Source organism: Onychostoma macrolepis, chromosome 19, assembly GCF_012432095.1.
Source record: "Onychostoma macrolepis isolate SWU-2019 chromosome 19, ASM1243209v1, whole genome shotgun sequence".
In the NCBI taxonomy this organism is placed as follows: domain Eukaryota; kingdom Metazoa; phylum Chordata; class Actinopteri; order Cypriniformes; family Cyprinidae; genus Onychostoma; species Onychostoma macrolepis.
Genome location: NC_081173.1, coordinates 7,684,814 through 7,710,239, shown reverse-complemented (window position 1 = coordinate 7,710,239; position 25,426 = coordinate 7,684,814). Strand labels below are relative to the sequence as shown.

The 25,426-nt window shown below is 38.7% G+C and overlaps 1 protein-coding gene across 2 annotated transcripts in view; it reads right to left on the bottom strand.

The window, feature by feature from the left end:
- jarid2b (jumonji and AT-rich interaction domain containing 2b) overlaps positions 1–25,426 on the bottom strand; it is a 114,709-nt gene that overhangs the window by 15,377 nt on the left and 73,906 nt on the right. For both annotated transcript variants that reach the window (XM_058754271.1, XM_058754272.1), the window contains exons 4-7: positions 20,800–20,969; positions 10,098–10,265; positions 5,899–6,098; positions 827–2,063 (exon numbers count right to left, since the gene is read on the bottom strand). In XM_058754271.1, coding sequence (XP_058610254.1) covers positions 827–2,063; positions 5,899–6,098; positions 10,098–10,265; positions 20,800–20,969 — 1,775 coding nt within the window. The remainder of the gene's footprint in view (positions 1–826; positions 2,064–5,898; positions 6,099–10,097; positions 10,266–20,799; positions 20,970–25,426) is intronic.

Sequence of the window (25,426 nt, the reverse complement as noted above, 5' to 3'; positions counted from 1 at the left end):
TCAATAAACATTTATTTCAACCGTATATTCTGACTGGACCCTCAAATAGCATGATTCTGATAAATAGGATTCTGAAGTAAAACAATTGTGCAGGGCTGCTTTAAAACCTTGTAAACTTGTAACCGTGCTGGACAAGCTCTGGAGCAATGGGTGACTGTTTTGACATATGGTTTCCCAACTCCTGGCAGACAAGAGACTTGACAACATATGTTGAGAATGGACCATGAGGCTGTTCACTGGTCAGTTTACATACAATTTGTCTCTCACCCCTTTATTCACTTAAGAAAAATGTTGACAGGCTGATATGTAATTACAGTATACTTACACATGCACAGGACAACACAGCTACAGTAATTGCTGTAGTTGGAACTGAAGTTCTACTTAATAAGGGGGTTACACAAGACCAGAAATGGGCAACATTGCTCCTGGAGGGCCACTGTTTTAGTTTCAACCATATGAAGTCCACACAAGTCTAAAATGTATGCTAAGAAGTTATCTTGATTAGATTGTTCAGGTAGGTTTTATTAGAGTTGGAACTAAAAACTAAAAAAAGTCAGCACATTGACCCCTCCAGAAGCAAAGTTGGCCATCACTGCCCTAGCCCTATAACAGGATTCCTCAAATCCAACACTGGAGGGTCACAGCGCTGCAGAGTTTAGCACCAATCCTAATGAAAAATACTAGAGCAAGCTAATCAAGGTCTTCAGAGTTATTAGAAAATTACAGGTAGGAAAGTTTGCACTAAACTCTGCAGGGCAGTGGACTGCTAGGCACTCTGCCATATACCAACAAAAGCATTTGTAATCACAGTTTTAAGTGGACTCACCTATAAGCGGTGGCTCGTCCATTGAGATGCCCTGAGATTTGAGGTGCTTCTTAATGCAGGCCAGTTTCTGAACATTGGGGCCCCAGCGCCGACCCAGCTTGTGGATGCGCTGAACCTGTGTCACAAAACGCATATCGTCGTTGAGTTTGCACTCTGGCCTCCAGTCAGGAGGAGGCAACACTCTGCACAGTCCAGATGACTCGGCCCGTTCGCGAACTGAGTCGAGGTACACCAAAGGGTCCTGAAACTCCCTAGAGGTGGGCTTGAAAACAGGCACCTCCCCCAGGGCCGCGCACCCTGCCCTTCTCCTCTCCCGTTCCCTGTCTGGCCGTGGTGGAGGCGTGTGTGTGGGCTCTGCTGGTTTGAAGGATTTGCTGGCTGAGGTAGTGGATGTGGTCCGGTTGAGGGCGGGGTTAGTTTGGGCCCTCTGCTGTGCTTGTCTGATGAACATCAGTTTGCCAGCAGAGGCACGTTTGGGCCGCTGACGTGCTGGCTCAGGGGTAGCAGGGTTCTGGGGCATGGCTGGGGAGGCGGGAGCAGCAGGGGGCGACGGAGGAGGGGCAGGACCCATTTTCTGAGTAGGGGAGGCGGCCATTTCAGTGATACTGTGTGCAATAGTGACGGTGTTGGGGGGCTTGAACTGACCCAGGGCCTTCTTGCTGCGAGTTTCCAGTGGGCTAGTCTGCAGTTTAGCTTTCTTAACCTCAGTAACCTTAGTTTTAACCTCGTCACTCTCAGTTCCAGCTCCAAGGATTGTAATGGCATCACTTCTGCGTTTAGAGTTCCGCAGTCCCTGCCGCACTTGTCGGCCATCTTCCTGCTCTTCCCTGGCACTGTGGCGTCCATTAAGCCTGCCATTAGGCCGGCCCCCGTTAGTCATCTTATGCACCCCGTTCGATAATAGCACCTGTTTGCGGGTTTTTGCATTGATACTTTGGGCTTTTCCTGAGTGAGAGAGCTGGGGCCGGCCACGGCCGTTGCTGGTTGGATGATGAGAATGATGGTGGTGGTTGTTGCTGTAAGCACGGAGCCCAGCAGAAGAAGCGTGCTTGCTATGGTTGAGTTTGGCTTTCTTAACCAGTTCTCGTTTTGCTTTGGTGTAGGTGACGTGGCCCTTGGTCACGGTGGCTGTGTACTTCACAGTTTTGGACGGCAGACGGAAGTCTTTCGACTTTTTGGCACTGGCCGCATGCTTGCCGACTGATGATGCCCGTATGAGTCCATTTACTTTTGAGACCTAAAGTGAACAGAAGATATCATCATGTTACATAAAGTGGATCAATGCAACTTACTAAGGAACTGTGAGAATTCTCAAACAGTCCCCTCAATCTTGACGCCAAAGAATACGTTTCTAATGTCTATTCGCATACCGAGTCAGTCACAGTACATGTTTCGGCTTACACAAAAACACAGACCACAACAGGGCTCCAAAAAACCCAAACCAGAGAAAACAGCAGGGAGGAAAGAGGGAGGGGAAGTGTACCAGATAGAGGGAGGGGAAAAAGAAAAAAAAAAAGGAGGAAAAATGTTTTTTTTTTTTCAGTGCCAACAGCTGCGAAACAATCCTTAGAAGTAAAGTTTAATCATAAAATCCCATTCAAGCACCAATTCATAGTCAGCTTTATACAGCACAGTACACTAAAGTTCTTTAAATTTGGCTTTAATGCCCCAAATAAAAGGAGCTGTGCTTTCAGCTGATCTGAGGCCCCCAATATACTTCACAGCAGAGCAGATGCAGCTTGGGTTACGCCCGGCCTCTCATTGTTTAACAGCCGCCATGGGAATTAGACTATGCCAGGCTACAAACATAGTCAGCCTCGACTTCTCTCTTCACATTGTTTTCTTTGGCTCTGTTTTTCTGGCAAGGCAGAAAGGATTTGATTTCCTATGTGTGTGTTCTCACAGAGCCAAGAAAAGAAGATGCAGCCGGAGGGTTTTAGTGGGCTAAAACTCCAGGTGAAACAAACACGATGTGCTTCCTGACATCAGAGGACTCTTATTGCAGTACTGACATTTGGCCTAAAGTCCTCGACAAGCCTTTAATCAAAACAATGCAATAGCACATGAATGATGCAGTCAGGTCTGCAAAATTTTCTTTGTGGTGAATAGTATATAATAGTATAAATGGCAACCAACAATGTCAATAGCCCTATTCTGGGTTCCTAACTCATTTCAACTAAAGAAAAAGTTAGGAGATAAGAAAAAGTGACGACAAAAGTTGATGGTTTGATATAAATTACATTTTTATCTCTTCCATAATACGGAAACATGTACTGCAGGAAATGATGTTTCAGTTCCTAATAAAGTTACTGTCATGTAATTACATTTTTACTTGCTATTGGCATTTGACGTGTGCTAACTGCAGAGAGTTTTTCCACCAAACAAAAGGAAACAAAGACTTGCACAATTAAAAATGCTGCTTTTGTCAAAATGTGAATTTTCACACCTGATATAAAGGGGTTGAGGTTTAATTGCTCTGTACTCATTTTTGTGTGAAGCCTGTTGTGATGAAATCACACTCTGTGAATAGGCCTTTACATGTTGTGCCACACCCTCTCACATCCCTCCCACTTTATTTCTCTCTCTTTAAAGTCTCTGAACACATTTAAATAACAGTGTCCAGACTGCGGTGATCTCTGGGCCAGAGGTTCGCTGACAGACAGACGAGGAGATTGCTGAGGGTTTTTGAAGTAAGACATCGGCTGTATTGTATTCCTATCAGGTGCAGCCAAACAACAAAGAGAGGCTATTAAAAGATAAGGGGGACTGAAATGTGACCTCCTCCATCAATCGCTTCCCCTTGTCGGCGCTTAAAAAAAATAAAAAAAACGGCAGGGGGGAGAGGGGGAGAATATAAAAGAAAGCGACAGACTCCAGCCCCAGAGGCAGGCGTGATGGATGCTCTCTGCAGGTAGAGTAAGCAAATGTAGCATGATGTCAGCTGCGGCCATTTCTATGTAGCCCCCCGTCATCACACCCGCCCCCTTTTGAAATAACACGTCAGTGGTCTACGGCACGCCCCATCCCATCTGCAGGGCTCTGAGAGCGCAGAATGTGATTGTCATGATAATCCCACTCAGCATAACGTGCCGGGTGCTGAGTAGAGCTTGTGTGCCGAGTCGACTGCGCTGCAGAAATCACACGTCTGGCTCAGTGTTATGAGCGCCACGACCACTAGAGGGCTCGCTGTTCCAGGAACACTGCCCGAGGGTGCACACGAGCCCTGCCGCACGCTGCCAGCTATTATTTAGACTGCCTGAAAAGGTGGAAGCGAGAGAGAGAAACCGCGTAGGCGAGAGAACACAGGTCACTGGACTGTCCCCAGTGGGCAACCTCTTGAAACCAGGGAAACAGAGAGCAGGCTGGAGGAAACAAGGAAGGAAGCAAGGAAAGAGAATGGAAGGAAGGATGGAATAGTTAAAGGCCGGCTGGCCAAAGACGTGCGATTAAATCGGCTTAACAGTCAGGAACAAAAACAAGAGAACACACACATACAGAGGCCAGGCCAGCTCTCTGAAGTGGATCTTGGTCACACGTGACATCATGTGTTGCTATAGGCCAGCTGCAGCAAAGCAAAAGATTTAACTGAGAACATCTGCAGAGCTGTAGCCCACACACCACACACACACACAAGGTACATGTCTACCTATGTGTTAAACAAATGCTCTATAACTGTCTCTCTCTATTTAAATTCAGCTCAATTTAGCAGTGCAAATAAAAATAAATTTTTTTATAAAAATAAATAAATAAGTAAGTTTGCTTCCTTTTTATGTTTTACTGTTAAAAAAAAAAAAAAAAAAAGATATATTTTGGTTGGTTGGGAGAATGGGGGTTCAATCCACTTTCTCTTTGGAAACAAACAGCCAAGCAACCACCCATTAAAAGAACAAGAAAACTTCTAAGACAAAGCCAAACTATCAAAAAGACTCATTAATAACTTCCATGGATACAATGAAACAAATAAATAGACCTTAACTCAGGATAACAATTAACATACAGTCCAATAATAATGCTGCTGAAAACGATCCTGCACCTGCTGTGAACAGCATGAGATCTCTCTTCTTCCCAGATCAAGTTATTCTACGCAAACGCTCATAAAAAATAAATTAAATGAAAGTCCAATTAAACAATGAAGTATAAACCCTTATTCAGCTCGTGTGCCATGGGTCATGCTCATGCTCATGCCAGATCTCTTCAACACATGAACACCCTTCAGAAAATTAGCTTTTATAGAGAGTGAGCGAGAGAGAGAGGGGTCAACAGCGGTCTAATAGATTCTCACAGTATTGTGGATTATGCTGCATCTATCTGTGCTGTTTATTGTTTTAAGTATAGCAGATGAGAGTGGTAATGTGTTTGGGTGTCAGCATAATAACAGGCGTTTATCTGACTCAAGGGTTTAACGCTGGGTCAGTCATTGCGGTTAAACTTTTAAACCGCCACTTACAGGTGCCACTGCTTCATGCTGATTCATCAGGATGATTAAAACAACAGTTCTCAAGCTAAGCCCACACTTCTCATTTTGTATGAAAAAAAAAAAGTCTTGTACCAGAAGATTTGTACAATTTGTACATTTTAAAAATATCTTCTTTTGTATTTCACACAAAGAAAGTTATACAGGCTTGCAATGAGGGTGAGTAATTGAATTCTTATTTCTGAGTGAACTCTCCTTTTCATCTTTGATTTGGTTTTTTGAGTTCATCTTTGCGTCTGGATCATGTTACAGTCTATATTTTAAACACATGAAGCTGCATGATTTATTTATAATATATATTTAACTTGTACAACGTGTCAATGGCATACAAAAGACAGAAAGAAAGAGAGAAACTGAGAGGCTTGAGTTGAGGTGATCCGTCTTTCCCTACTCTCTGAGGTTCATTGTCAACTTAATTAATCAGTTTTGTGGCACTCAAAGACGACAGGCTCGTTAGTACCGGAGATGGTGGTGGTGTGATTGTCTGTAAGCCACATCGGGACGGATGTTCCCTCCTAACTATCAGATCGAGTATAATTCTCACGACTCTAAAATGATCCCTGTTCATACTGACACAGAGATGGACATGAAGGCTTACCTGCTTGCGGAGTTCCTCTGCGGCTCGTCTGTAGTTGTGGCCGTTGGTGTTGTGGCTCTTGGCCGTGGCTGCAGTGTGCTTGTGGGAGATCTCCCCAGACGCGTCACACCCCTCGTTACAATCTCTCCCCACAGACGACTCTCTGCCTCTGGATCTAGGAACGAGCTCTTTGTCCTTGTGTACCTTAAGGCCATTCAATGCTGCAGAAAAAAAAATTAAAAATAAACAAAAATATTAAAATAAACAAAAATATTTTTTGTAAAGACAAATCAAATTATTGCATTGCATTTTCTTTTCAGTAACATTTTGCATTCAATTCTTGCATTCTAAATAATGTTTTAAATCATATTTTTTATAATCCTATTTGCAGTGGATTTTTAATGTGGAAACACAGCATGTTTTGGTATGATATTGTGCACGATCCACTGCACTATGCAAGTTTATGACTGTTATTGAATGCCGTGTCAAAACAATTTTGACAAGACTGCTGTTCTGCCTTACTTCATACTTGCATACTTTACTGTTACCAACACACTGTTTTCATACTTAGAAGCAAGCAAACTGGCATAGCCTTTGGGTCAAGTTGGTTCTAGCTACCAGTCTAAAAGTATATAATGAGATGCATCATGAGCTCTAGTTTATTGGTCCATGATAACAAAATTACTTATGAGAGAGGTGCGGTGTTTATAATATGCTTAGTACTGCTGCACTATATAGTATGTATACTGTGCACAGAATTCAAGTTTTCTGTAAGCCTAGAATACTTAGGTGACTAGTAAAAAAGTAATATATTTAAAATATTTATTTCATACTAAGTACAGTTTAAATCTAGCAATATAGCGTCATATCGCTTGAGACTTACTAATATCAAAATTTTAATTAAACTTTATTTGGAGTACTTATTTGTGCACAATGCACATTTATTAATATTAAACCTAAAATGTGTTTTAATGTCACTATTGCTGAGGATTACATGATCTTTGAATTATGAAAAATTCAAAGTATACTTGTATATATTAAGTATATTATATTAAATATATTTGTATATAGAAGTATATTAAATGTATTTGTAGTATACTTAGCATGAAAAATGTATTTCCAATACATTTTAGTATATTTACTTTTCACTAGGGCTACTACATTTGTAGGGCACACTGTTTGTACTGCAGTATCCCATGATGCAATGCACTCAAACCGACATTCTATTTCAAGTTTGACAGATGAACCAGATGGATGACTAAAATATGGGAATGATAAAGCAAAATAACCATTCAGCACTGTGATGCCATGTAATGACAAAGTAGCATTACTGTTGTTCACATTTATCACAAGTGTAATGCTTCCCTCTTGTTTCACTTAACATTAAATTGTATAAAACACCAAAAAAGAGCTCTGACAGACTATAAGTATAAACTATTAGAAAAATAAATTCCACCACAAGAAAAAAAACATGCAGTCAAAAAAACAACTGTCAGCACTTATACACAAAGTCCTGAGCAAGTGAAATCAAAGCAAACAGCAAAGCAAAATAAATAAACATTTAAACAAAAGCCCACAAACAAAACATCAAAAGCCAAACCAAAACAAACCAAACAAAAAATAAAACCCCTAAAATACAGAAACAAAAACAACACAAAATAAAACCAAGAAGACCACAAAACAAAATGGCAAAAAAACTAAACAAAACAAACAACAACAAAAAAAGACAAAAAACTCATTCCCTTTCATCTGTGAGTTTGTTTTTAGTGCATTAGTCCATTAGTTCTTTCTCTACAGATAATGCTGTAAAAAACATGTTCTGCATTTTTGGACAGGGTAGTCTGTCTGTTATCAGGCCCTCTGGACGGCTCTAATTATCACACATTCAAACTGCTCTCTGTATTTATGACTGCTCACTTTAATTTTACAGTGTTTAAATATCAACAGGCAGCAAAGCGTGTCAGCGAGGGGGGAAACGGACGGGCTTTCGCGCTGTAAGGCTTGCGCTTGGAACTGCTACCGACAGCTGAACTCAATAAAAGGTGTTTAATTTAGAAATGTAAACACGCCTCTGGGTTACTGAGGTTCAGCGAATGAAAGCCGAGCACTGTGGTTTCTCTCGCTCTGAGAGACACTCGAAGAGAGAAAGACTGGAGCGTTGCCTGTGCTCCATATTAAAGTGTCACATCTGACATGGGCCAGCTCAGACAACGGGCTGTGTCCAGGCACGGGATAGGACGAGGATAGACAGCACCAGAGAGAGAGAGAGAGAGAGAGAGAGAGAGAGAGAGAGAGAGAAGTGGGCCAGGGCTTTCCTGAGCCTGGGACTGTGTGCATTTCACATATCCAACCAGCTGAGGCAGTTGGTAGTCTACATAAATGAAAACTCAAGTCTGTAAGGAACAAGGAGCAAATTCCTGAACCTGGGCCAATCTGGAGCAATCAAGATCAATTTAAGGTGATTTATTGCCGGCTGAGAAATAAAACTGAGCTTATTTATTCAAAGCTGAGTGAACAAGAATAGACGAGTAGACAAGACAGTCCAGGTGCACCAATGACATACTACTGTCCATGTAAGATGATTTAATGCATACTGATCTTGATTTCTCATAATATGTAGGAATGTAGTATGCAAACCAGGATTCAGACTATACGTCTGGATGCTTCAAATAAAAAAAATTAAAAAAAAGAAAGAAAAAGAAAAATTCACAGCAACAGAGCTACACTAATGTGTGTATTTGTACATTTATATATATAGTTCCCAGCTTGACGTTCTGATTGCTGTTGAAGATGCATTAACACACTCAATTAAACAGGCACTTGGCTTTCAATTATCTGCTGACAGACTATTTTTGTTTGATAACATCAAGTTTCATTAACACACATGCTCCCGCAATACCTTGCTGTCCCTCTTTAAACTCACACAGCATCTATTGAGAGTATCAACCAAGTGCTCAGACTGTCGTATAAGGCTTTTTCCTTCATTTGTTGTGGGGGTGTGTGAGTGTGTGTAGCGTACAGCGACGTGTTGCCTGCCGTTACTCGACACAGCTGTGAGCTGAATGCATAAACACCTTGTTACCGCCTTTCCTACTAAAGTGATAATTGGAGTGGAAAGATGGAAGCGTCACATCCCACTCCAACACAACATTCCCATCTCCACACAGGAAGCAGCAAGTCTTCTCTCTCTCTCTTCACATGTACAGCTTGCAGAAATATTTACACTATCGTTCAAAAGTTTGTTCAAAAGATGTTTCTGAAAGAAGTCTTGCATGCTCACAAAGGCTGTATTTACTTTATCAAAAATATTGTGAATTAAAAAAATGTGAATATATTTTGTAATATCGTTAAATACGACTAGAATTTAAAAGAAGTGTTTTCTATTCGAATACATTTAAAAACATAATTTACTCCTGTGATGCAAAACTGAATTTTCAGCATCCTTACTCCAGTCTTCAGTGTCACATGATCCTCCAGAAATCATTCTAATATGCTGATTTGATGCTCAAGAAACATTTATCATCATTATCAATGTTGAAAAGTTAGTGTTGCTTAATATTTTTGCGGAAATCACAATATGTTTGGTTTTTCAGGTTTTTTTAAATGAATACAAAGTTCAAAAGAACAGTATTTATTTAAAAAAAGAAATCTTTTATAAATGTATGCATCATCATTTTATAAATGTATTGCATGCTTGCTGAATGAAAAAAAGAAAGAAAGAAAGAAAATAAATTCTACTGATGCCAAAAATTTGGTGTGTATTAACTAGGTAGGCTAACTGTAGGTTGATATAAGAGCTGCACTAATTAATTGCTTTTTAATAGCCATTTTAAGATTGTCGGCCAGTTTAAGCAATTTACAAGTCTGAACTTTAGTGTACACATTTTCTGCATACTGTACATTTAAATCTTAATTTTAAGGCTGCTAATCCATTTATTTGTTTATTTTCATTCATTCATCAATTAATGATTGATGTTAAATCACAATTCATTGCTTAATTTATATTAATTGATATATATATATATATATATATATATATATATAAGTTTTGCTTAGAGATAATAATAATAATGGGACTATTGAATGTAATATTGCATGCTTTTACACCAAAATTACTTAATTGTAATTGTAACCTATAATATAAAAACAATTGCATAGTGAGTTACAGGCAAACTCTCTCTATTTTGCTGCATTTCTTCTTTTTTGCTCTTTGTTCTTACCGAAGCCATTAATCTTGCTAGATGGTTTGCCCTTCTTGGGTGTAGACTGGCATGACGTAGATGCCACACTGGGTGGTTTCTCTTCCTCAATTTCTTCTTCATCTTCCAGATCCTCCTCATCCTGAGAGCAGCCGAAGTAGGCCATGTTACTGGGTAATGCCGGTGAGTCTGAGAGGGGAGAGAGATACAGAAAGTGTTAAAGGAAGCCACAGGCCCAGTGCATTTACTGAGAAGTGGCCAAAGAAAATGGGATAAACCGGCAAGACTCTGTAATCTCAGTTTCTACTGCAACCATAATCCTCTCAAAATCAGCTGCTGCTCTGGATGAGATTAGAGACTGCAGCCGTAGGAAGCCTGAGTACATTACACTCCTCTGTTTCTGTGTGTGCTGAGTGGAGATTTGAGCCACCAGTGACTGTCTGACTGATGTTTCTCTTTCAAGAGAAACTGTTTTAAAACACACCAGCTGATAACCAGCAGCATACTGCAAGATTACAGACCCAAGTGAGGAGGACCATAATAAAGTGCTGCTCCTAGATCAGGCAAAGCTTGAAAGCTGAAAAGTTCGGTGAAATACACATGGTGGATTAGCAAATAATGGTATGAAACGTTTTGACCAACGGACTTGTAAAAAAAACAAAAAACAAACAACAACAAAAACAACAACAACAACAAGTCAAACAAAAGCAAAACAAAAAAACCCAAAACTAATACAAAAAAAAAAATAATTAAAATAAAAAAATATGTAAACTTCGGTGCAATACACTGTGGATACAAAAAAAATAAAATAAAAAAAATAAAATAAAAAATAATGACATGAAACGTTTTGATCAACGACTTGTAAAACAAAACCAAATCAAATCAAAAAATGCACCACGTTCCAGCCTTCCCTTCTGTCTGAGTGTCTTCCTCAGACACGCATCACGTTACCTAGTTTTATCAATATGCAATATTTATCTCTCAACATCAGTATTTCTCTTCCAAACAGCACAGGTGATGTATGTCAAATGCCTGTTGCCCATTAGCTGCCCCTCCAGCCCTATCAGCCCTTAAACCAGCACTACTGCACGTCTGCGATTCGGCCGCACCACACCGGGCAACAATTATCATTATCTAGTGCTGTTCTCCGCCAGCCTCATGAATGAAACATGAGTGCGTCGGCCACGGCCCTGTGAATGTGCTCTCATTAGCTCTCTATTAACGTGAAGCTGCAGCCGGGGCGGCTGCGCTGGTGATGTCACTGCATACATGCAGCATTTGACATGCCACATTAATGCTTATGGTCTGTGTGACAACATTTATAATAGCAATGGAGACAGGTTGACTGTTTAGGGAACAAATAAAATGACTGAATGAAGTAGAAACTTAACGAGGTGCTGTTAAATGGATGGCTGTAAAAGGGCTGAGAGATGAGAGAAAGCCAGAATGCTGCGTCACTGGTGAAATGGTCTTGTCTTGTTATTGTTCACTAAAATGGTAACCCTTTATAATATGGTTTCATTGGTTAACATTAGTTAACTACATTAGTTAACATGAACTAACAATGAAAAATATTTCTAAACCATTTATTAATTGTAGTTAATATTTCAGCATTTACTAATACATTACTGAAATCAAGACTTGCACCTGTTAATTATTGATAATTTATTATTATTACTATTTAATTATTTGTTAACACTATTTTAAGGTACTTAATATTACAATAACAATAAATTATGCATAATTACATGCAAGTAACCCATTGTCATTGTTGCATTGGCTGCCCACTGCTCTGGGTGTGTGTGTGTGTTTGTTCACTTCTCACTGCTGTGTGTGTGCACTTAGATGGGTTAAAAACAGAGCACAAATTCCAAATATGGGACACCATACTTGGCCACACGTCACGTCCTTTCCTTTATTAATATCAGTTAATGCATTAACTAACGTTAACTAATGGGATCTTATATTAAAGCGTTATCACTAACACTTAAAAATAAAACTATTAAAAATTGCTTTCAGTATTTGAAATAAATAAAATAAGCATTAGATGAAAAGCTTAAACTTGAAAAAAACTTGGGGAAAAAATAAAGAAATTTGGTCTTGGCAACTAACTGAAATAAACATGTTACTAAAAATAACAAAACTAAAGTAAAAATAAAGTTAAATAGGAATATTAAAACAAAAACTAATCCGTGTGTGTGTGTGCGTGTGCGTGTATGTATGTATGTATGCATGTATGATATATTATATATATATATATATATTTTTTTTTTAAAGTAAAATATAAAAATACAAGCTAGTACAGAATATTATACCAATACAGAGCTAATACATTATAATAATTACTATATAAAGATAACACTAAAATACCCTTTAACACCACCTTACCTTTAAAATAAAATAAAAGTTTTATTTATTTTATGAATTTAATGTGTCTGGCTTCCAGTATCATCCGCTATTTTTAGCTGTACAAAACAGCTCGTTTTGCGGCTTGATATTTTAAACTGGTGTGTCTTACCATATTCTTTTAATGTATTATCCTAATTATGAACACAATGGTTTGTAGTGCAAACTTTTTTAACCATTTACTGCACGTTGTTATTCTTCTTGTTATTTTCCTACAGCGGCTAATGAAACAGAAGTCTCACACACTGACAAAAAACTGTTTACTTCTGCACTGAATAATAAGGTGGATAAAACAGCCTACAGGACTATAGACTTGAAACAAAGCCACTTTGATGGTTACACAAACAAGTCCAAACAAACAAACCAGACACCTGACGTTATTAAGAAAATGGCTGCCATTATCATTATCTCGCACTCCCATAATGTGGGAGTAAAAGGTCAAAAGCCCAATAGCTCACAGACTGGAGGGTCATCCAGGGTCATAAATGGGGGTGGGAAACCGCTGGGGTTTCCACCATTTTTTCTTTCCTTTAGATGCTTTGCAAAAGAGGACACTAGCAATGCTATAATCTGTTTCATGCTCCCCCGAATGAGTCCCTGGTTCAGGCTCTCCCCACAATGAGGCTTACTGAGAGCCCCAGGGAATGCTGGGTAGGGAGTAGCCCAACTATAGCTCACGGTCACTGGCGTCAGGGGTGCACAAACCGGATTTTTGATCCCAATCATGCATCGTCTGTCATGCATTCTCCCCTCAGCTTCTTTCTCCAGAGCCAAATCTAAATCTGTCATCTCCCAGAGAGAGAGAAAATAAAAAACAGACCTTTCCCAAACCCCAATTATGTGTGCTCTCATATTCACAGGCTGACACAGATCATAATTAAAGATGAAGGCATCCATTACAATTGTCATTTTTAATTCAAGCACAGACATAATTACAACTGAAGTGTTCTACTCCGGATGCTATTCTTTTGTCCCCTTTTATAAATGCCAAAGAGATTCAAATTGAAGCTCAAGAAGAACCAATCAAAATCTGGCTGAGTAGCAGCCCTCGTGCTGATTGGACGTGTAGTTGCCGTGCGGAATGTTTTGATCAGACATATGGTTAAAGGGAGTGAGGAAGTTTCCCTAAAGAAATAGGTTCACCTACAAATAAAAAATTCTGTCATTTACTCAGCCTCATGTCATTCCAAACCTGTATGATTATTTCTTCCATGCATGGAACAAAAGTTGAGAGCTTTGAAAAACCTTCCCGCTCTTTTCCATAGGCTACAATTAAAGCATAATAAAGCAAAGTGAGAATTAAGTGTGCTTAACTGTACTGTACTTAAAATCTTAAAAATATAAATAAAAAAGTACTTGCATATAATACGGATGAAATAAAGAGACAACACTTTCTCAACTGTTTCTTAACACACTTAAACACACTTTTAAAAGTGTACTTTGTCAAATAAAATAAAATAAAAACACGTTTTTACCTTAAATTACATTTTAAATAATTGTTTTAATAATGTTTTTAAGCTTTAAAAGTACACTTATACTAATGTTTACTAACATACTAAAGCACATATGTACTATTAATCGCAATTAAATCGCATCAAAATAAAAGTTGTTTACATAATATGTGTATATTTATTATGCATATATAAAAAGACACACACATACAGCATATATTTTGAAAATATTTACATGTATATATTTATATTCATATAAATGATTTCATATACAAATATATTTAATATATAAACGTAAAATTTTTCTTAAAATATACACGTGTGTATTTATATACATAATAAATATACACAGTACACACACACACACACATATATTTTATGTAAACAAAAACTTTTATTTTGGATGCTTTTATATAACTTTTATTGGTTAATCGCGAAGAATCGATTGAAAGCACTAATATATATACACAGAATTTATATATTTAACATTATAACCAGATAATATTTAGTTTACCATCAATAATTGCCAGTACATTCAAAAACAACAAAATTATGAAATTACATAAATGTCTAAAGTTCAACTGCATTTATATACATTTAAACTTTAATACATTTACATTTAAACACAATTAACATGAACTTAAGTGTCTGAAAACATTACATTCAATTCACACTAAAGTATAGTCTTTTAAAGTATTTTATTTCTGTCATAGGTACTCTTTTTTTTTTTTTTAAAGCATGCTAAAGTGTACCTCTTTTTCATAAAACATGTTAACCACATGACTTGTGTGCTAATTCCAAGTCATTCAGTCCACATAAGAACAAAGTCATACAGGTTTGAAACAGCATGAGGGTGAGTAAATGATGAGAAAAAAAAATACTTTTAGGTGATTTGTATCCCTCTAATAGATGTACAGGTCTCCCAGGTTGAGATCTTGACCCACGGTCGTCAGGGCTCCTGTCAGGTTAACAGGTTTTCCAGCAGGTCAAGGTATATGGCAGTTGAGAGAAAGGATGTTAGACAGTTAACAGCCCCCCTGCTTTGCACTACTGTATATCCTCTCTATGAGACAGCATATGGCAGTATGGAGTGCACTAGAGAGCGGCGAGTGAGAAGAATAAGAGGGGACATTAAAAACATTGTCTCTGGGCTGCGGCGGCAGCAAGAATGCGCGGGGATTATGGATTATATCTCCTCTAATTTACATTCCTGAATGTCTGCAAATCCATTAACCCAGTTTGCCCTATGCTTGAGGAGTCGCCAGGAGAATTTAATCAGCCTGCTGCCCCACCGCCAGGCCGCACACGTCAGCGCGCTTAATTGAATTGAAATCAGCTATCTTTGTTCTTTCATAGCGCACAGCGCCAGTACAACAGCTTCACGCCGACACACGTGGCTGTGGTTTGAATGCAGCCGCTGTGGCCTGAGAGACATAAATAAGTCTTAAGGACAGTCAATGATATCCAAGAGACGCGGAAATTGAAGTAAATGCTCATGAGGACATTCAAAGGCACATAAAAATACAGTTACAGCTGCCTGTTATGTAACACGGGCAATAGAGTAGGTTATTCATTTACCCATATCTCCTTACCTACTCGAGTTCACATCATGAGGAGTGTGTATGCCAGGGTTTCAGCATGTTTAAGGAAACAATTTAATAATATTTTAAAAAATAATTTTAATTAATAATTAATTAATCATTTAAAACATTTTTCAAAAGAACATGGGGAAAAAATCATGTTTTATTATGTGTTTTAGCACCACATTTATTTGAGAAATAAATGTATTAATTTATTAATTAATATTTGATGGAATAAAAAATATATTTAATAAATATGTAAAGTCATGGCCAAAAATATCGGCAAATGTTTTGGTACTCATGTGTTTATTTATTTTTTGTTTGCATTGGAACAACACAAAAAAAACTGAAGAAGTGTCAAATCTGATAAATTCTGACAATTCCACACAGAACCCAAAAAATGCACTGGACAAAATTATTGGCACCCTTAACTTAATATTTGGTAGCACCCCCTTTGGAAGAAATAACTGAAATCAATCGCTTCCAGTAACCATGAATGAGTTTCTTACACCTCTCTACTGGAATTTTGGACCACTCTTCTTTTGCAAACTGCTCCAGGTCATTCAGATTTGAAGGATGCCTTCTCCCAGCTGCTGTTTTGAGATCTCTCCACAGGAGTTCTATGGGACTCAGATCTGGACTCTCCAGCACTTTGTTTGTAACCATTTCTGAGTGCTTTTTGAAGTGTGTTTCGGGTCATTGTCCTGCTGGAAGACCCATGATCTCTGGTGGAGACGCAGCTTTCTGACACTGACCACTATGTTGCACCCCAAAATTGTTTGGTAATAAATCAGATTTCATGACACCGTTCACACAGGCAAGGCATCCAGTGCCAGAAGCAGCAAAGCAACCCCAACACATCTTTGATCCTCCACCGTGTTTGACTGTAGGGACTGTGTTCTTTTCTTTAAAGGCTTCATTTCTTTTTCTGTAAACAGTGTCATGATGTCCTTTACCAAAAAGCTCTACTTTTGTCTCATCTGTCCACAGTACGTTCTCCCAGAAGGATTGTGGTTTTGTCACATAAGTTTTGGCAAACTCCAGTCTTGCTTTTTTATGCCTTTGTGTCAGCAGTGGTGTCCTCCTGGGTCTCCTACCATAGCGTCCCTTTTCATTCAGATGACGACGGATAGTGCGAGCTGACACTGTTGCACCCTGTGTCTGCAGATCAGCTTGAATTTGTTTGGAAGTTTATCGGGGTTATTTATCCCCCATTCGAACAATCCTTTGTTGTAATTTTTTATTAATTTTGCTCTTCCGTCCACGTCCAGGGAGGTTAGCTACAGTGCCATGGGCTGTAAACCTCTTGATGATATTGCGCACAGTGGACACAGGAACATTAAGATCTCTGGAGATGGACTTGTAGCCTTGAGATTGTCCATGTTTTTCCACAATTTTTTCTCCCAAATCCACAGACAACTCTTTACACTTCTTTCTTTTCTCCATGCTCAGTGTGTGACAACACAAAGGTTGAGTCAACTTTTCTCCATTTTAACTGGTTGCAAGTGTGATTACTATATTGCTCACACCTGTTACTTGCCACAGGTGTGTCTAAATACAAATTACAGGAGCATCACATGCTTGAAAAGCAATTATTTCTTACAATTTTGACAAGGTGCCAATAATTTTGTCCAGTCCATTTTTGAGTTCTGTGTGAAATTTGATCAAGTTTGACTTTTCTTCAGTTTTTTTTTTGTGTTGTTGCAGTGCAAACAAAAACAATAAGCACGTGAATACTAAAACATTTGCAATTGGAACAATTTTCTGAGAGAAGTGTTGCATTTTTTGACAGAATTGCAAGGGTGCCAATATTTTTGGCCATGACTGTGTATGTGCCAGTATATAAACCCACATTGATTTAACAGTAATATTTACGTACACACTAAAACATTTTATCTTGTGTACAAGGTTACACAGGGATTTCCGTTAACAGTTTGGACATAAGAAAATCACTGGAATAATTCATTGAAATGTACAGTATGGAGAAAAAATAAATTAAAAAAAATTAGATTTTCCTGCTCTATCTGTGGAAATATCTTCTTATTTATTAGGACCTCAAAAATAATGTTTAAGACCATTAAGGCTACTAATGTTAAGACTTTCTATACTATTAAAGGCACTGAGGACTTACAGGATATAACAGGCATGGACTTCATCTGCACAGATGTCTAGATTGTTTTTCTAGAATCTTTTTTGTAGTAAAACTCACTAAAAACACATACACGCATGCAGAAAACTGCTTTGTCCATGCTTTAAATACTCGTCAGGATTTAAAGTGGCATGTAGCATAAAAACAGAAACGGCTTACGTCAGGGTGTAATTCCTGCATTGTGTCTGCAGCGCATTACTTTACATTGCATCAGAAGACACAATCCGGATGCTAAAATACAACAAAAACATTTTAAAAACAAAAAACACTCCTAATTATGCTGTTGATATCTCAAAAGCCAGCACCCCTGAGATTACATCTGTTTAAGGGAGAAAAAACTTTTCTTTTGAAGAAACCGTTAGAGATTTCACAACCTCGCATTAATCTCAGCCTGCGCTCTACTCAGCAGTCGCACACGGCGGTCCGGTTAAATACTTTCTCTGTGTCAGATAAGAGTTGGCAGTCAGCCATAACTGAGCTATTGTAGGACTGCCCATTTGACCCTGGCTATATTTACCCAGAATCCATTGATCTGTATTTACCCATCCTCTCTACCTCCACCCCTGCAAAAGATCAACAGTGTCTGCTCACGATCACTTCTCCTGATGGCTGGAACAGACATGCCAAAGTAAAGAGCCCTCTGGAAGATATTGAATGTCAGGGATTCTTTGAAGGATAAACCGACACATGGCTTGATGACAACTCTTGACTTCTCATAACACCAGTGTATTGCAATGCCATTTGGGCAACATTACGCTCCACACACATTAATATACACACCGGCCTCAGTAGGGGAGTATCATCTATAAATAATACCACTAGGAGGGTGGTGTACGGTTAGTTAGGTGCGGCCCATCGTCTAATTGCCGCTGTGGAAAAAACAGCTAGGAGAGTCATTGAGAGTTGAGGCTGATACGTAATACCCTCGACGTGTGGCTTTGGCCTCTCCCTGACCTCACACACCAGGCCAAGTCAAGTTAAGGCCAAGTCCGAGAAGACCTGAGCTGACCCGATCGCGTACACGCATCTAGCTAATGTTTCATACGGTACCGTCACTCAAACGATCACATGATAAAGTGATTAAAAGACTACTTTTATAGAAAGTAATGGCCATAAATTGTGGCTAATGGACGTCTTGTTTTTGGAAAGCATGGTACAGGACATTTCTGGGCTGCTATTCTGAAATCCTGGGGAGGAAGGAAAGTTTATACTGAAATGAAGCAGTCTAAACCGTCTCCCGCAAGGTTTAAGTATTATGTTGTAAAAACTCCGGCCAATGAATAAATTCAAGGTCCAGCAAGCTTTCGTTTTCAGGTTTTTGAACGGTACTAACGGAACATTCTGCTTCCACTTTTCCTACCTTTTACACATCTCAGGACATGCATGAAAAGGGAGAGAAACCTTTCTGTTTTGACCGTTAAGTTGAAAAACTGCAGGCTACACTTCTGATCCTAGTAAATGAATTTAAAGAGTCAAATAAATATTAATGTACAATAAAAAAGGGCCTCACATTAACTTTACAGACAGCTAAAAGTAGATAGAACTTAAATCTATTGAAAATCTTGCTTTTTTTTTTTTTGTCCTGATTTGGGAGGTAAATCCACAGAATGGGATTGTGGTAAATGTCTAGAACCAAGTTCCATTTATTAATTAATTTAAAGGGAGACAGGTAATACTGTTTTAAATAATGTTCAGTTTCAATTGTTTCACTTCATAAAAGCTCAATATATTGTCAAGAGCCACTTTGTATTGCCTGATATGCTTTTTTTGACTCTCAAAGTGACGGTAGCCATTGAGTTGGATTTTATGAATCACCAAGGACCATGGTTTTAGCTAAAAATCTTCTTCACAGTTCTACTGAAGAAAAAAAGTTCACTACATTTGGATGACCTAATGGTGAGTAAAATTCTCAAATTTTATCTCAATTAAATTTTTGTAGTCTCAAATCATTAATTGGAAATGAGGCTCCATGCTACCCTGAAGATTTTAGTTTTACCTGTTCTGTGGTTAAATATTTGAGCTTCACTCTATAGAAACACTGTGTACTGACCTTGGAAGTAGGAGGCACCCATAAATCCCCTGTGAAAGGCATAGCCTGGATCACGAGAGGTGGGTATGTTTGTTGAAGTGTGTGTCCGTGACACTTCAGGCTGATAACACCTCCATTATTCAACATGAAATGGCTGGTGAGATACCTCCTAACTTTGAAAGTCAATGTTTGTGCAGCAAGTGCACTGGAGTTCAGGTGCCATGAAGGCCACCTCCACTTCTGCCATGACACCAGACACCGGTGCTACGGTTCAGATCGCTTACCTGGACACCAGGTGAGCAGGACAGAGATGTTGGGCCAAGGATATATGAAAGGTTATTACAAAGTTAAAAATGAGTTTTGTTAAAAAAAACAACAACAAAAAAACTAAATGCTAAAGTTCACAAAGTGACAAAAACGAAAAGCTATAAATGTGCAAAACAAAATGAACAAATGAATGAAGAAAACAAAAAAGTATTTAGTTTTTACATTACATTTACATTTAATAAATTTCCCAAGCCTGAATTATGACCATCGCACGTGATGTTGAGGGGCAAGTAAATTTAACACTGGTGAAACTAGAAACACTTGAGAAACACTGCAAAGCCAATACAAAACACATTAAAGCCTTGTTTAGTTTATCTGAACTGCCTCTAAACATGCAGTCTAAAGAGCATAAAAAATAACTCCTGAATATATTTTCCAATTAGCCATGTCGCAAATTCAGTGACTAGTTGTTTCTCTGAGTGGAGCCAGTCCATGTTGCTGGATATCCTATAATGATGGTAGTTACAATTTACTGCTAAATGTAGCAGCAATCACACATTTATAGCACATTTAATTGCCCACAAGGACTGCAGTGCGCCGTGTTAATCTTCAACTTTGATTGAATTATTTTGTAATACATGGTGCAGTTTCTAATGAAGCATCGTAGTCAGCACATATTGTGTTGCTATGTTAGAAGAGATTACTAAAATTGTCTTGAAACAAGAGCAAAAAAATGAATGCACCATTAAAGCCAAGTAAAATTAAAAACCAAAATAAAAATTAATTAAAAAAGTGGAAAAAAATGGATGGTAAGGCGAGGCGGTGAAAAATGAGGCAATACCTCGAAGGCATATGAATGTGAGGAAGTCTTCTGTTTTGGGCTTGCGACTGGAGAGGAATGTGATGTGTGTGAGCGGCATGGGCAGAGAGGGGTCGGCCATCTTCACCGGCGTGGTGCTGGGAGAGTTGGGTTGAGACTGAGCAAACTTCCTCTGTGCATGCAGTCTGGGCCTAAGAGAGAGAGAGAGAGAGAGAGAGAAAATGGAAACAATAGATTTTAAATACACTTTCGTTCTATCATATAATGGAGAGTTTATGGACACATTAGAAAAACCTTTCTTCTGAAAATCCCCACTTGGCACTGGGACTCGGATAATGCTGCCCAGAGCAATAAATTCATCTTAACGCATTTGCTCTTGTGATGGTAAAACTCCACTCGGGGCCTGGCTGTTGCCATGACTAATTCAGTCGATCTGGAACCCATTCAAACACGTTTTTGGTCTGATTAGCACACAAGAGCTGCTACTTCAGATAGTTATCCAAATGCTGATAACTGGGTTGAGGACTGGAAGAATATAGGATACAAATTCAGAGGTATTCACACGTTTAAGTTTGCTGAACTGAAGGAATATGGTGAAAACGGGTGAAATATGGAAAGGTAGCCTTTAAGATTTTACTGTTGGCTTTTTTTATCTTTCATTAAAATCTAACAGTGTTTACAAGTAGGGACACAACTATGAAACCTTATACAACAGGAATATTTTTGTAATGAACCTCTTCTCTGTCAGGTATGGACGTCCATTTCCACCATGGAATAAATAAATAAATAAATAAATAAATAAAAGGTAATTGTGACATTTTCTCTCACAATTCTGACATTTTCTCGCAATTCAGATATAAAGTCAGAATATTGAGATAAAATGAGTCAGAACTGTGAAGTCGCAATTAATTCTGTGAATTCTGACTTTTTTTTTTTTTTTTATAAATAGCAATTCTGAGTTTACATCTCACAATCCTATGTATAATAAATCTCGCAATTCAGATTACAGGTTTACATCTCACAATTTGGACATTTCTTCTAAGAATTTTTAGTTTGGTTTTTAGTTCTCAAAATGCCACCTTTTTTTTTTTCATCAGAATTGTGAGATTAGGCAGAAATGGGTGTCCATAGTCAGGACGTAGTAGTAACGTTAAAGTAAATAAATAATTTAACAAACTTATAAGCGTTACGTATAAGTGTCTTATGTATCAGTTTAGTTAGTGATCATGTCATTATTCTAATAAAATTTGTGTTACGGACACTGTAGCGATCATTTCTGATTCTAGAAACATTGCTATTTTTGTCGCACATCTCAAGAATCAGTGCAGACAGTCTCTGTGAGCGAGTAAGTGACTTGACAAAACGACACTAACGGACACTTGCGAGATGTCGTCTAACTCTTCCTCTGAATGTTGATTCACGTCAAGGCTTTGAAATGTAATTAAGTTCTCCATTACGTGCTGCGAAGACTTCAGCAGCAGCTGATGACTGATAAATAGAACTAAGGATAAATCAAACTGCCAACTTTCATGGCCTCTCAAACTCACTCATCACAGCTTCTCCTTTTGGAGACGTCTAACTCACTGACTCCACATTTCAGTTCAGCTCTCCCCGTGAAACAGCACGGAATACTAAAAACAGTGGAAAGTCATACGTCTCAATTCCTCCTCCACCCTCCGCATGCTGCCAGAGGAGGCACGCGTGTACGCACTTTCCATTTCAGCTGCATTTCATCATTTTACCCACACGCACTCCCCTCAGTCCACGCCTGATGTTTGCTGCCAAATATGTTCTCCCCACATAGAATTAAAGAAAATAAGGGGGATGGCTAAAAGACAAACATCATTCACTCCTGTACAAATTAATCTCATTCAATCAGAGGACTGTGACTGAGATAGCTTGCCAAGCCCCAGCAGCTTTGACGAATCCGCAACGGCCTCGCTAATCAATTCTCACCAGCGCTGTGTTCGGCATGACAGATTGTTTCTATCTTTTTTCTTTTCTAGTCTCTCATGGCTGTGACTGATGGCACAGGCACTGTCGCTATGCCACAAAAGAGAAGAAACTCTGCAACTTCTGTTCGGCATCAAGTGATAGACATTCTGACTAACCTGAAATCTTACTGAAGCATTTATGAAGAATATGAAGTCTATATGTACTTTTTAAGACAGCCCTTTTGTAATGCCAAAGGCCCAAAGGCTAGGAAATCAAGCAATGACTAAAATCAAATTGTGATGGTGAAAGCTGAGGGTCTGGCAATTAAATGTGCTGAAGTCTTTAAGAAGACAGAAAAGGGGAGAAAAATCAGACTGAAAGCCTCACAGACTTGGATATAAACAAGAAATTACATTGAACTCTAGTTTATTTACATGGAAAAAAAATTGAAGTGTATACAAGATTAAAACACACCATGTGTTATGTTTCAAAAAGATGCATAATCACTCTCTAAACCGGCTTCATCTGTTCAAATGGGGTCTGCAGCTCCACACCCAAACACTGACATTAACTAATGGAGATTACACAGGCAAAAAGTTCATCATAACATTGGAGATAGCTGGAGGACTAGATGACAGCTGAGTGAGATTTCAGCCAACAAACACAAGCGTAAAAAAAATAGACTATAAAATGTTGCTGCTAGATATTCAACAAAGCACTTACAAGCCGGCCAACTGCCCCATTACTTATTGATTGCTAAAGTGTTTCAGGCAGAGGTGTAACCTCATTTAGATTGGTCCAGGGGAGAACTCGTACTTTGCAGGAGAAATAAAGAAAACTATTTTTTTCTCGCAATGGCTGTCATAAGAAACCTAAATATTTTTAGGAGCTGAAAACTGCAGCTTTAGAAGTATTAATGCGACTAAGCACCAGAGTAATTCTGATGCAGCTGTGCAAAAAAAGTATCCAGTAAAACAACGAAGGATGTCACGGTTCATCGAGTCAGTCTAGACTGCTCTGAATCTCAGAGACGGCCTGCTTTTACTGGACAATTTATCCTATCTGTTCCTCATTACAGGGTATAATGGCCAACTGTTTGGCATGCAAGTATCCAGTGACAGACAGAAATGCATGCTGGGATAGCCGAAATGAGCGTAATCCCTACACACTATACAGAGAGCATTTTGCAATGTCTATTAAGAAATCTACACTGTCTAAATACAGACCTAACATGATAAACTCAAACAGATGAGGGAGAAACACAATACAGTTAGTCCACACAGGAAGTCCTGGAAATTTTCCTGGGATATTGTTTGGCTTCATGCAAATGTGCGAGTTCTTTGAAAAGAGAATGGTTATGATAACATCTGATGACTCTGATACTTTTAAAACTATATACATTTATAGATTACTTACATGATTGCTCTGTTCCAAAATCTAGTGAGTTCCCTAGACTGCTTTCTACCTTTTGGAACAGCGTTTGCATTTTGAATGCTCACAATGCCTTTAAAAGCTATGTTATTCTGCTTTCCAAGATATGTAATTTTGGCCAAATTTTAAAGACAGAATCACATGCATCTTTTGAGAGGCAATCCCAGAATGAATTGCACTGAGCTCAATGGAAACAAATATATGCATTTCTTCAAATACTTAAAACTCTAGTGGCATCCCATTAAATTTGACTATGGTAAAGAGTTCAAATTCAGCAACTTGTGAAGGTATGTGATGTTTAGGATTTTGCCTTAGAAGGTGGTCGCCTAAGTAGACAGTAGACAGCACATGAACTTGTTAGGTTTTAGAAAGTTCCAGTGTTTCAAGCTACTTTCCCAGGACTATCTGAGTTGGGGCTGTCCCCAATTATAACGTGTCTGTGCAAATTCATGATCCGCTCCAATTAAAGCCAGCCTCCAAATGAACTTAGTTTCAACTTCAAGACTCTCCTGTCAACCAGGAAATAATGATATATTGAGCCTTGTGTATGTCTCAGAGAGAGGCAGTCTGTAAATTGCAACATGAGTGATGGAGGGTGGAGATGGGATCTAACCACATCCTCCAGACAGGATGGGTAAAGAGGGCCATGAGAATGACTGATCTGGGCATTCCGGTTCCGCTGGCCTTACCCTTCCTCAGTGGGCGAGAGACACTGCAACACAATAGCCCCATGGAGCTTCCCAGCCTGTGCACTCCTTAATGGGACAGATATGGGTTCTCTTACAATGCTAGTCTTTTAACAAGAGGCTCATGCATAATTTACAGCTGATAAAAACCACAACGGGTAAGGTCACTCCAGGAACTAGGGCTCTGATCCTATTACCATTTAGCTCATGGTGAAAACCAATGATGAAGAGTGGTGACTGAAGTCAAGTTTAAAGGGTAATGGGTGCATTTATGTTAATCTCTCTTATTGTATAAACAGAAATGACTAGAAGACATCCGGGAATTTCAATATATCTGCCTCCAGTGTCAAAGTGCCATCCAACAAATCCACCTCTAGCTTCAATTTATCTCTCCCTCTAAATTCTCCCTCCAAATAAGTCTACAGATTTCAAGTTCTATACCTCCAACTTGGTTGACAGTTGTCAAGGTATCAGCCTCCAAATCAGACAACAGATTTCAAGTTACTACCTGAAATTTAGTCTACTGTTTTCAAGATCCATGACTCCGAGTAGGTCTACAGCACAGGTTTTCAACTTTTTCTCCTGGAGACTCACTA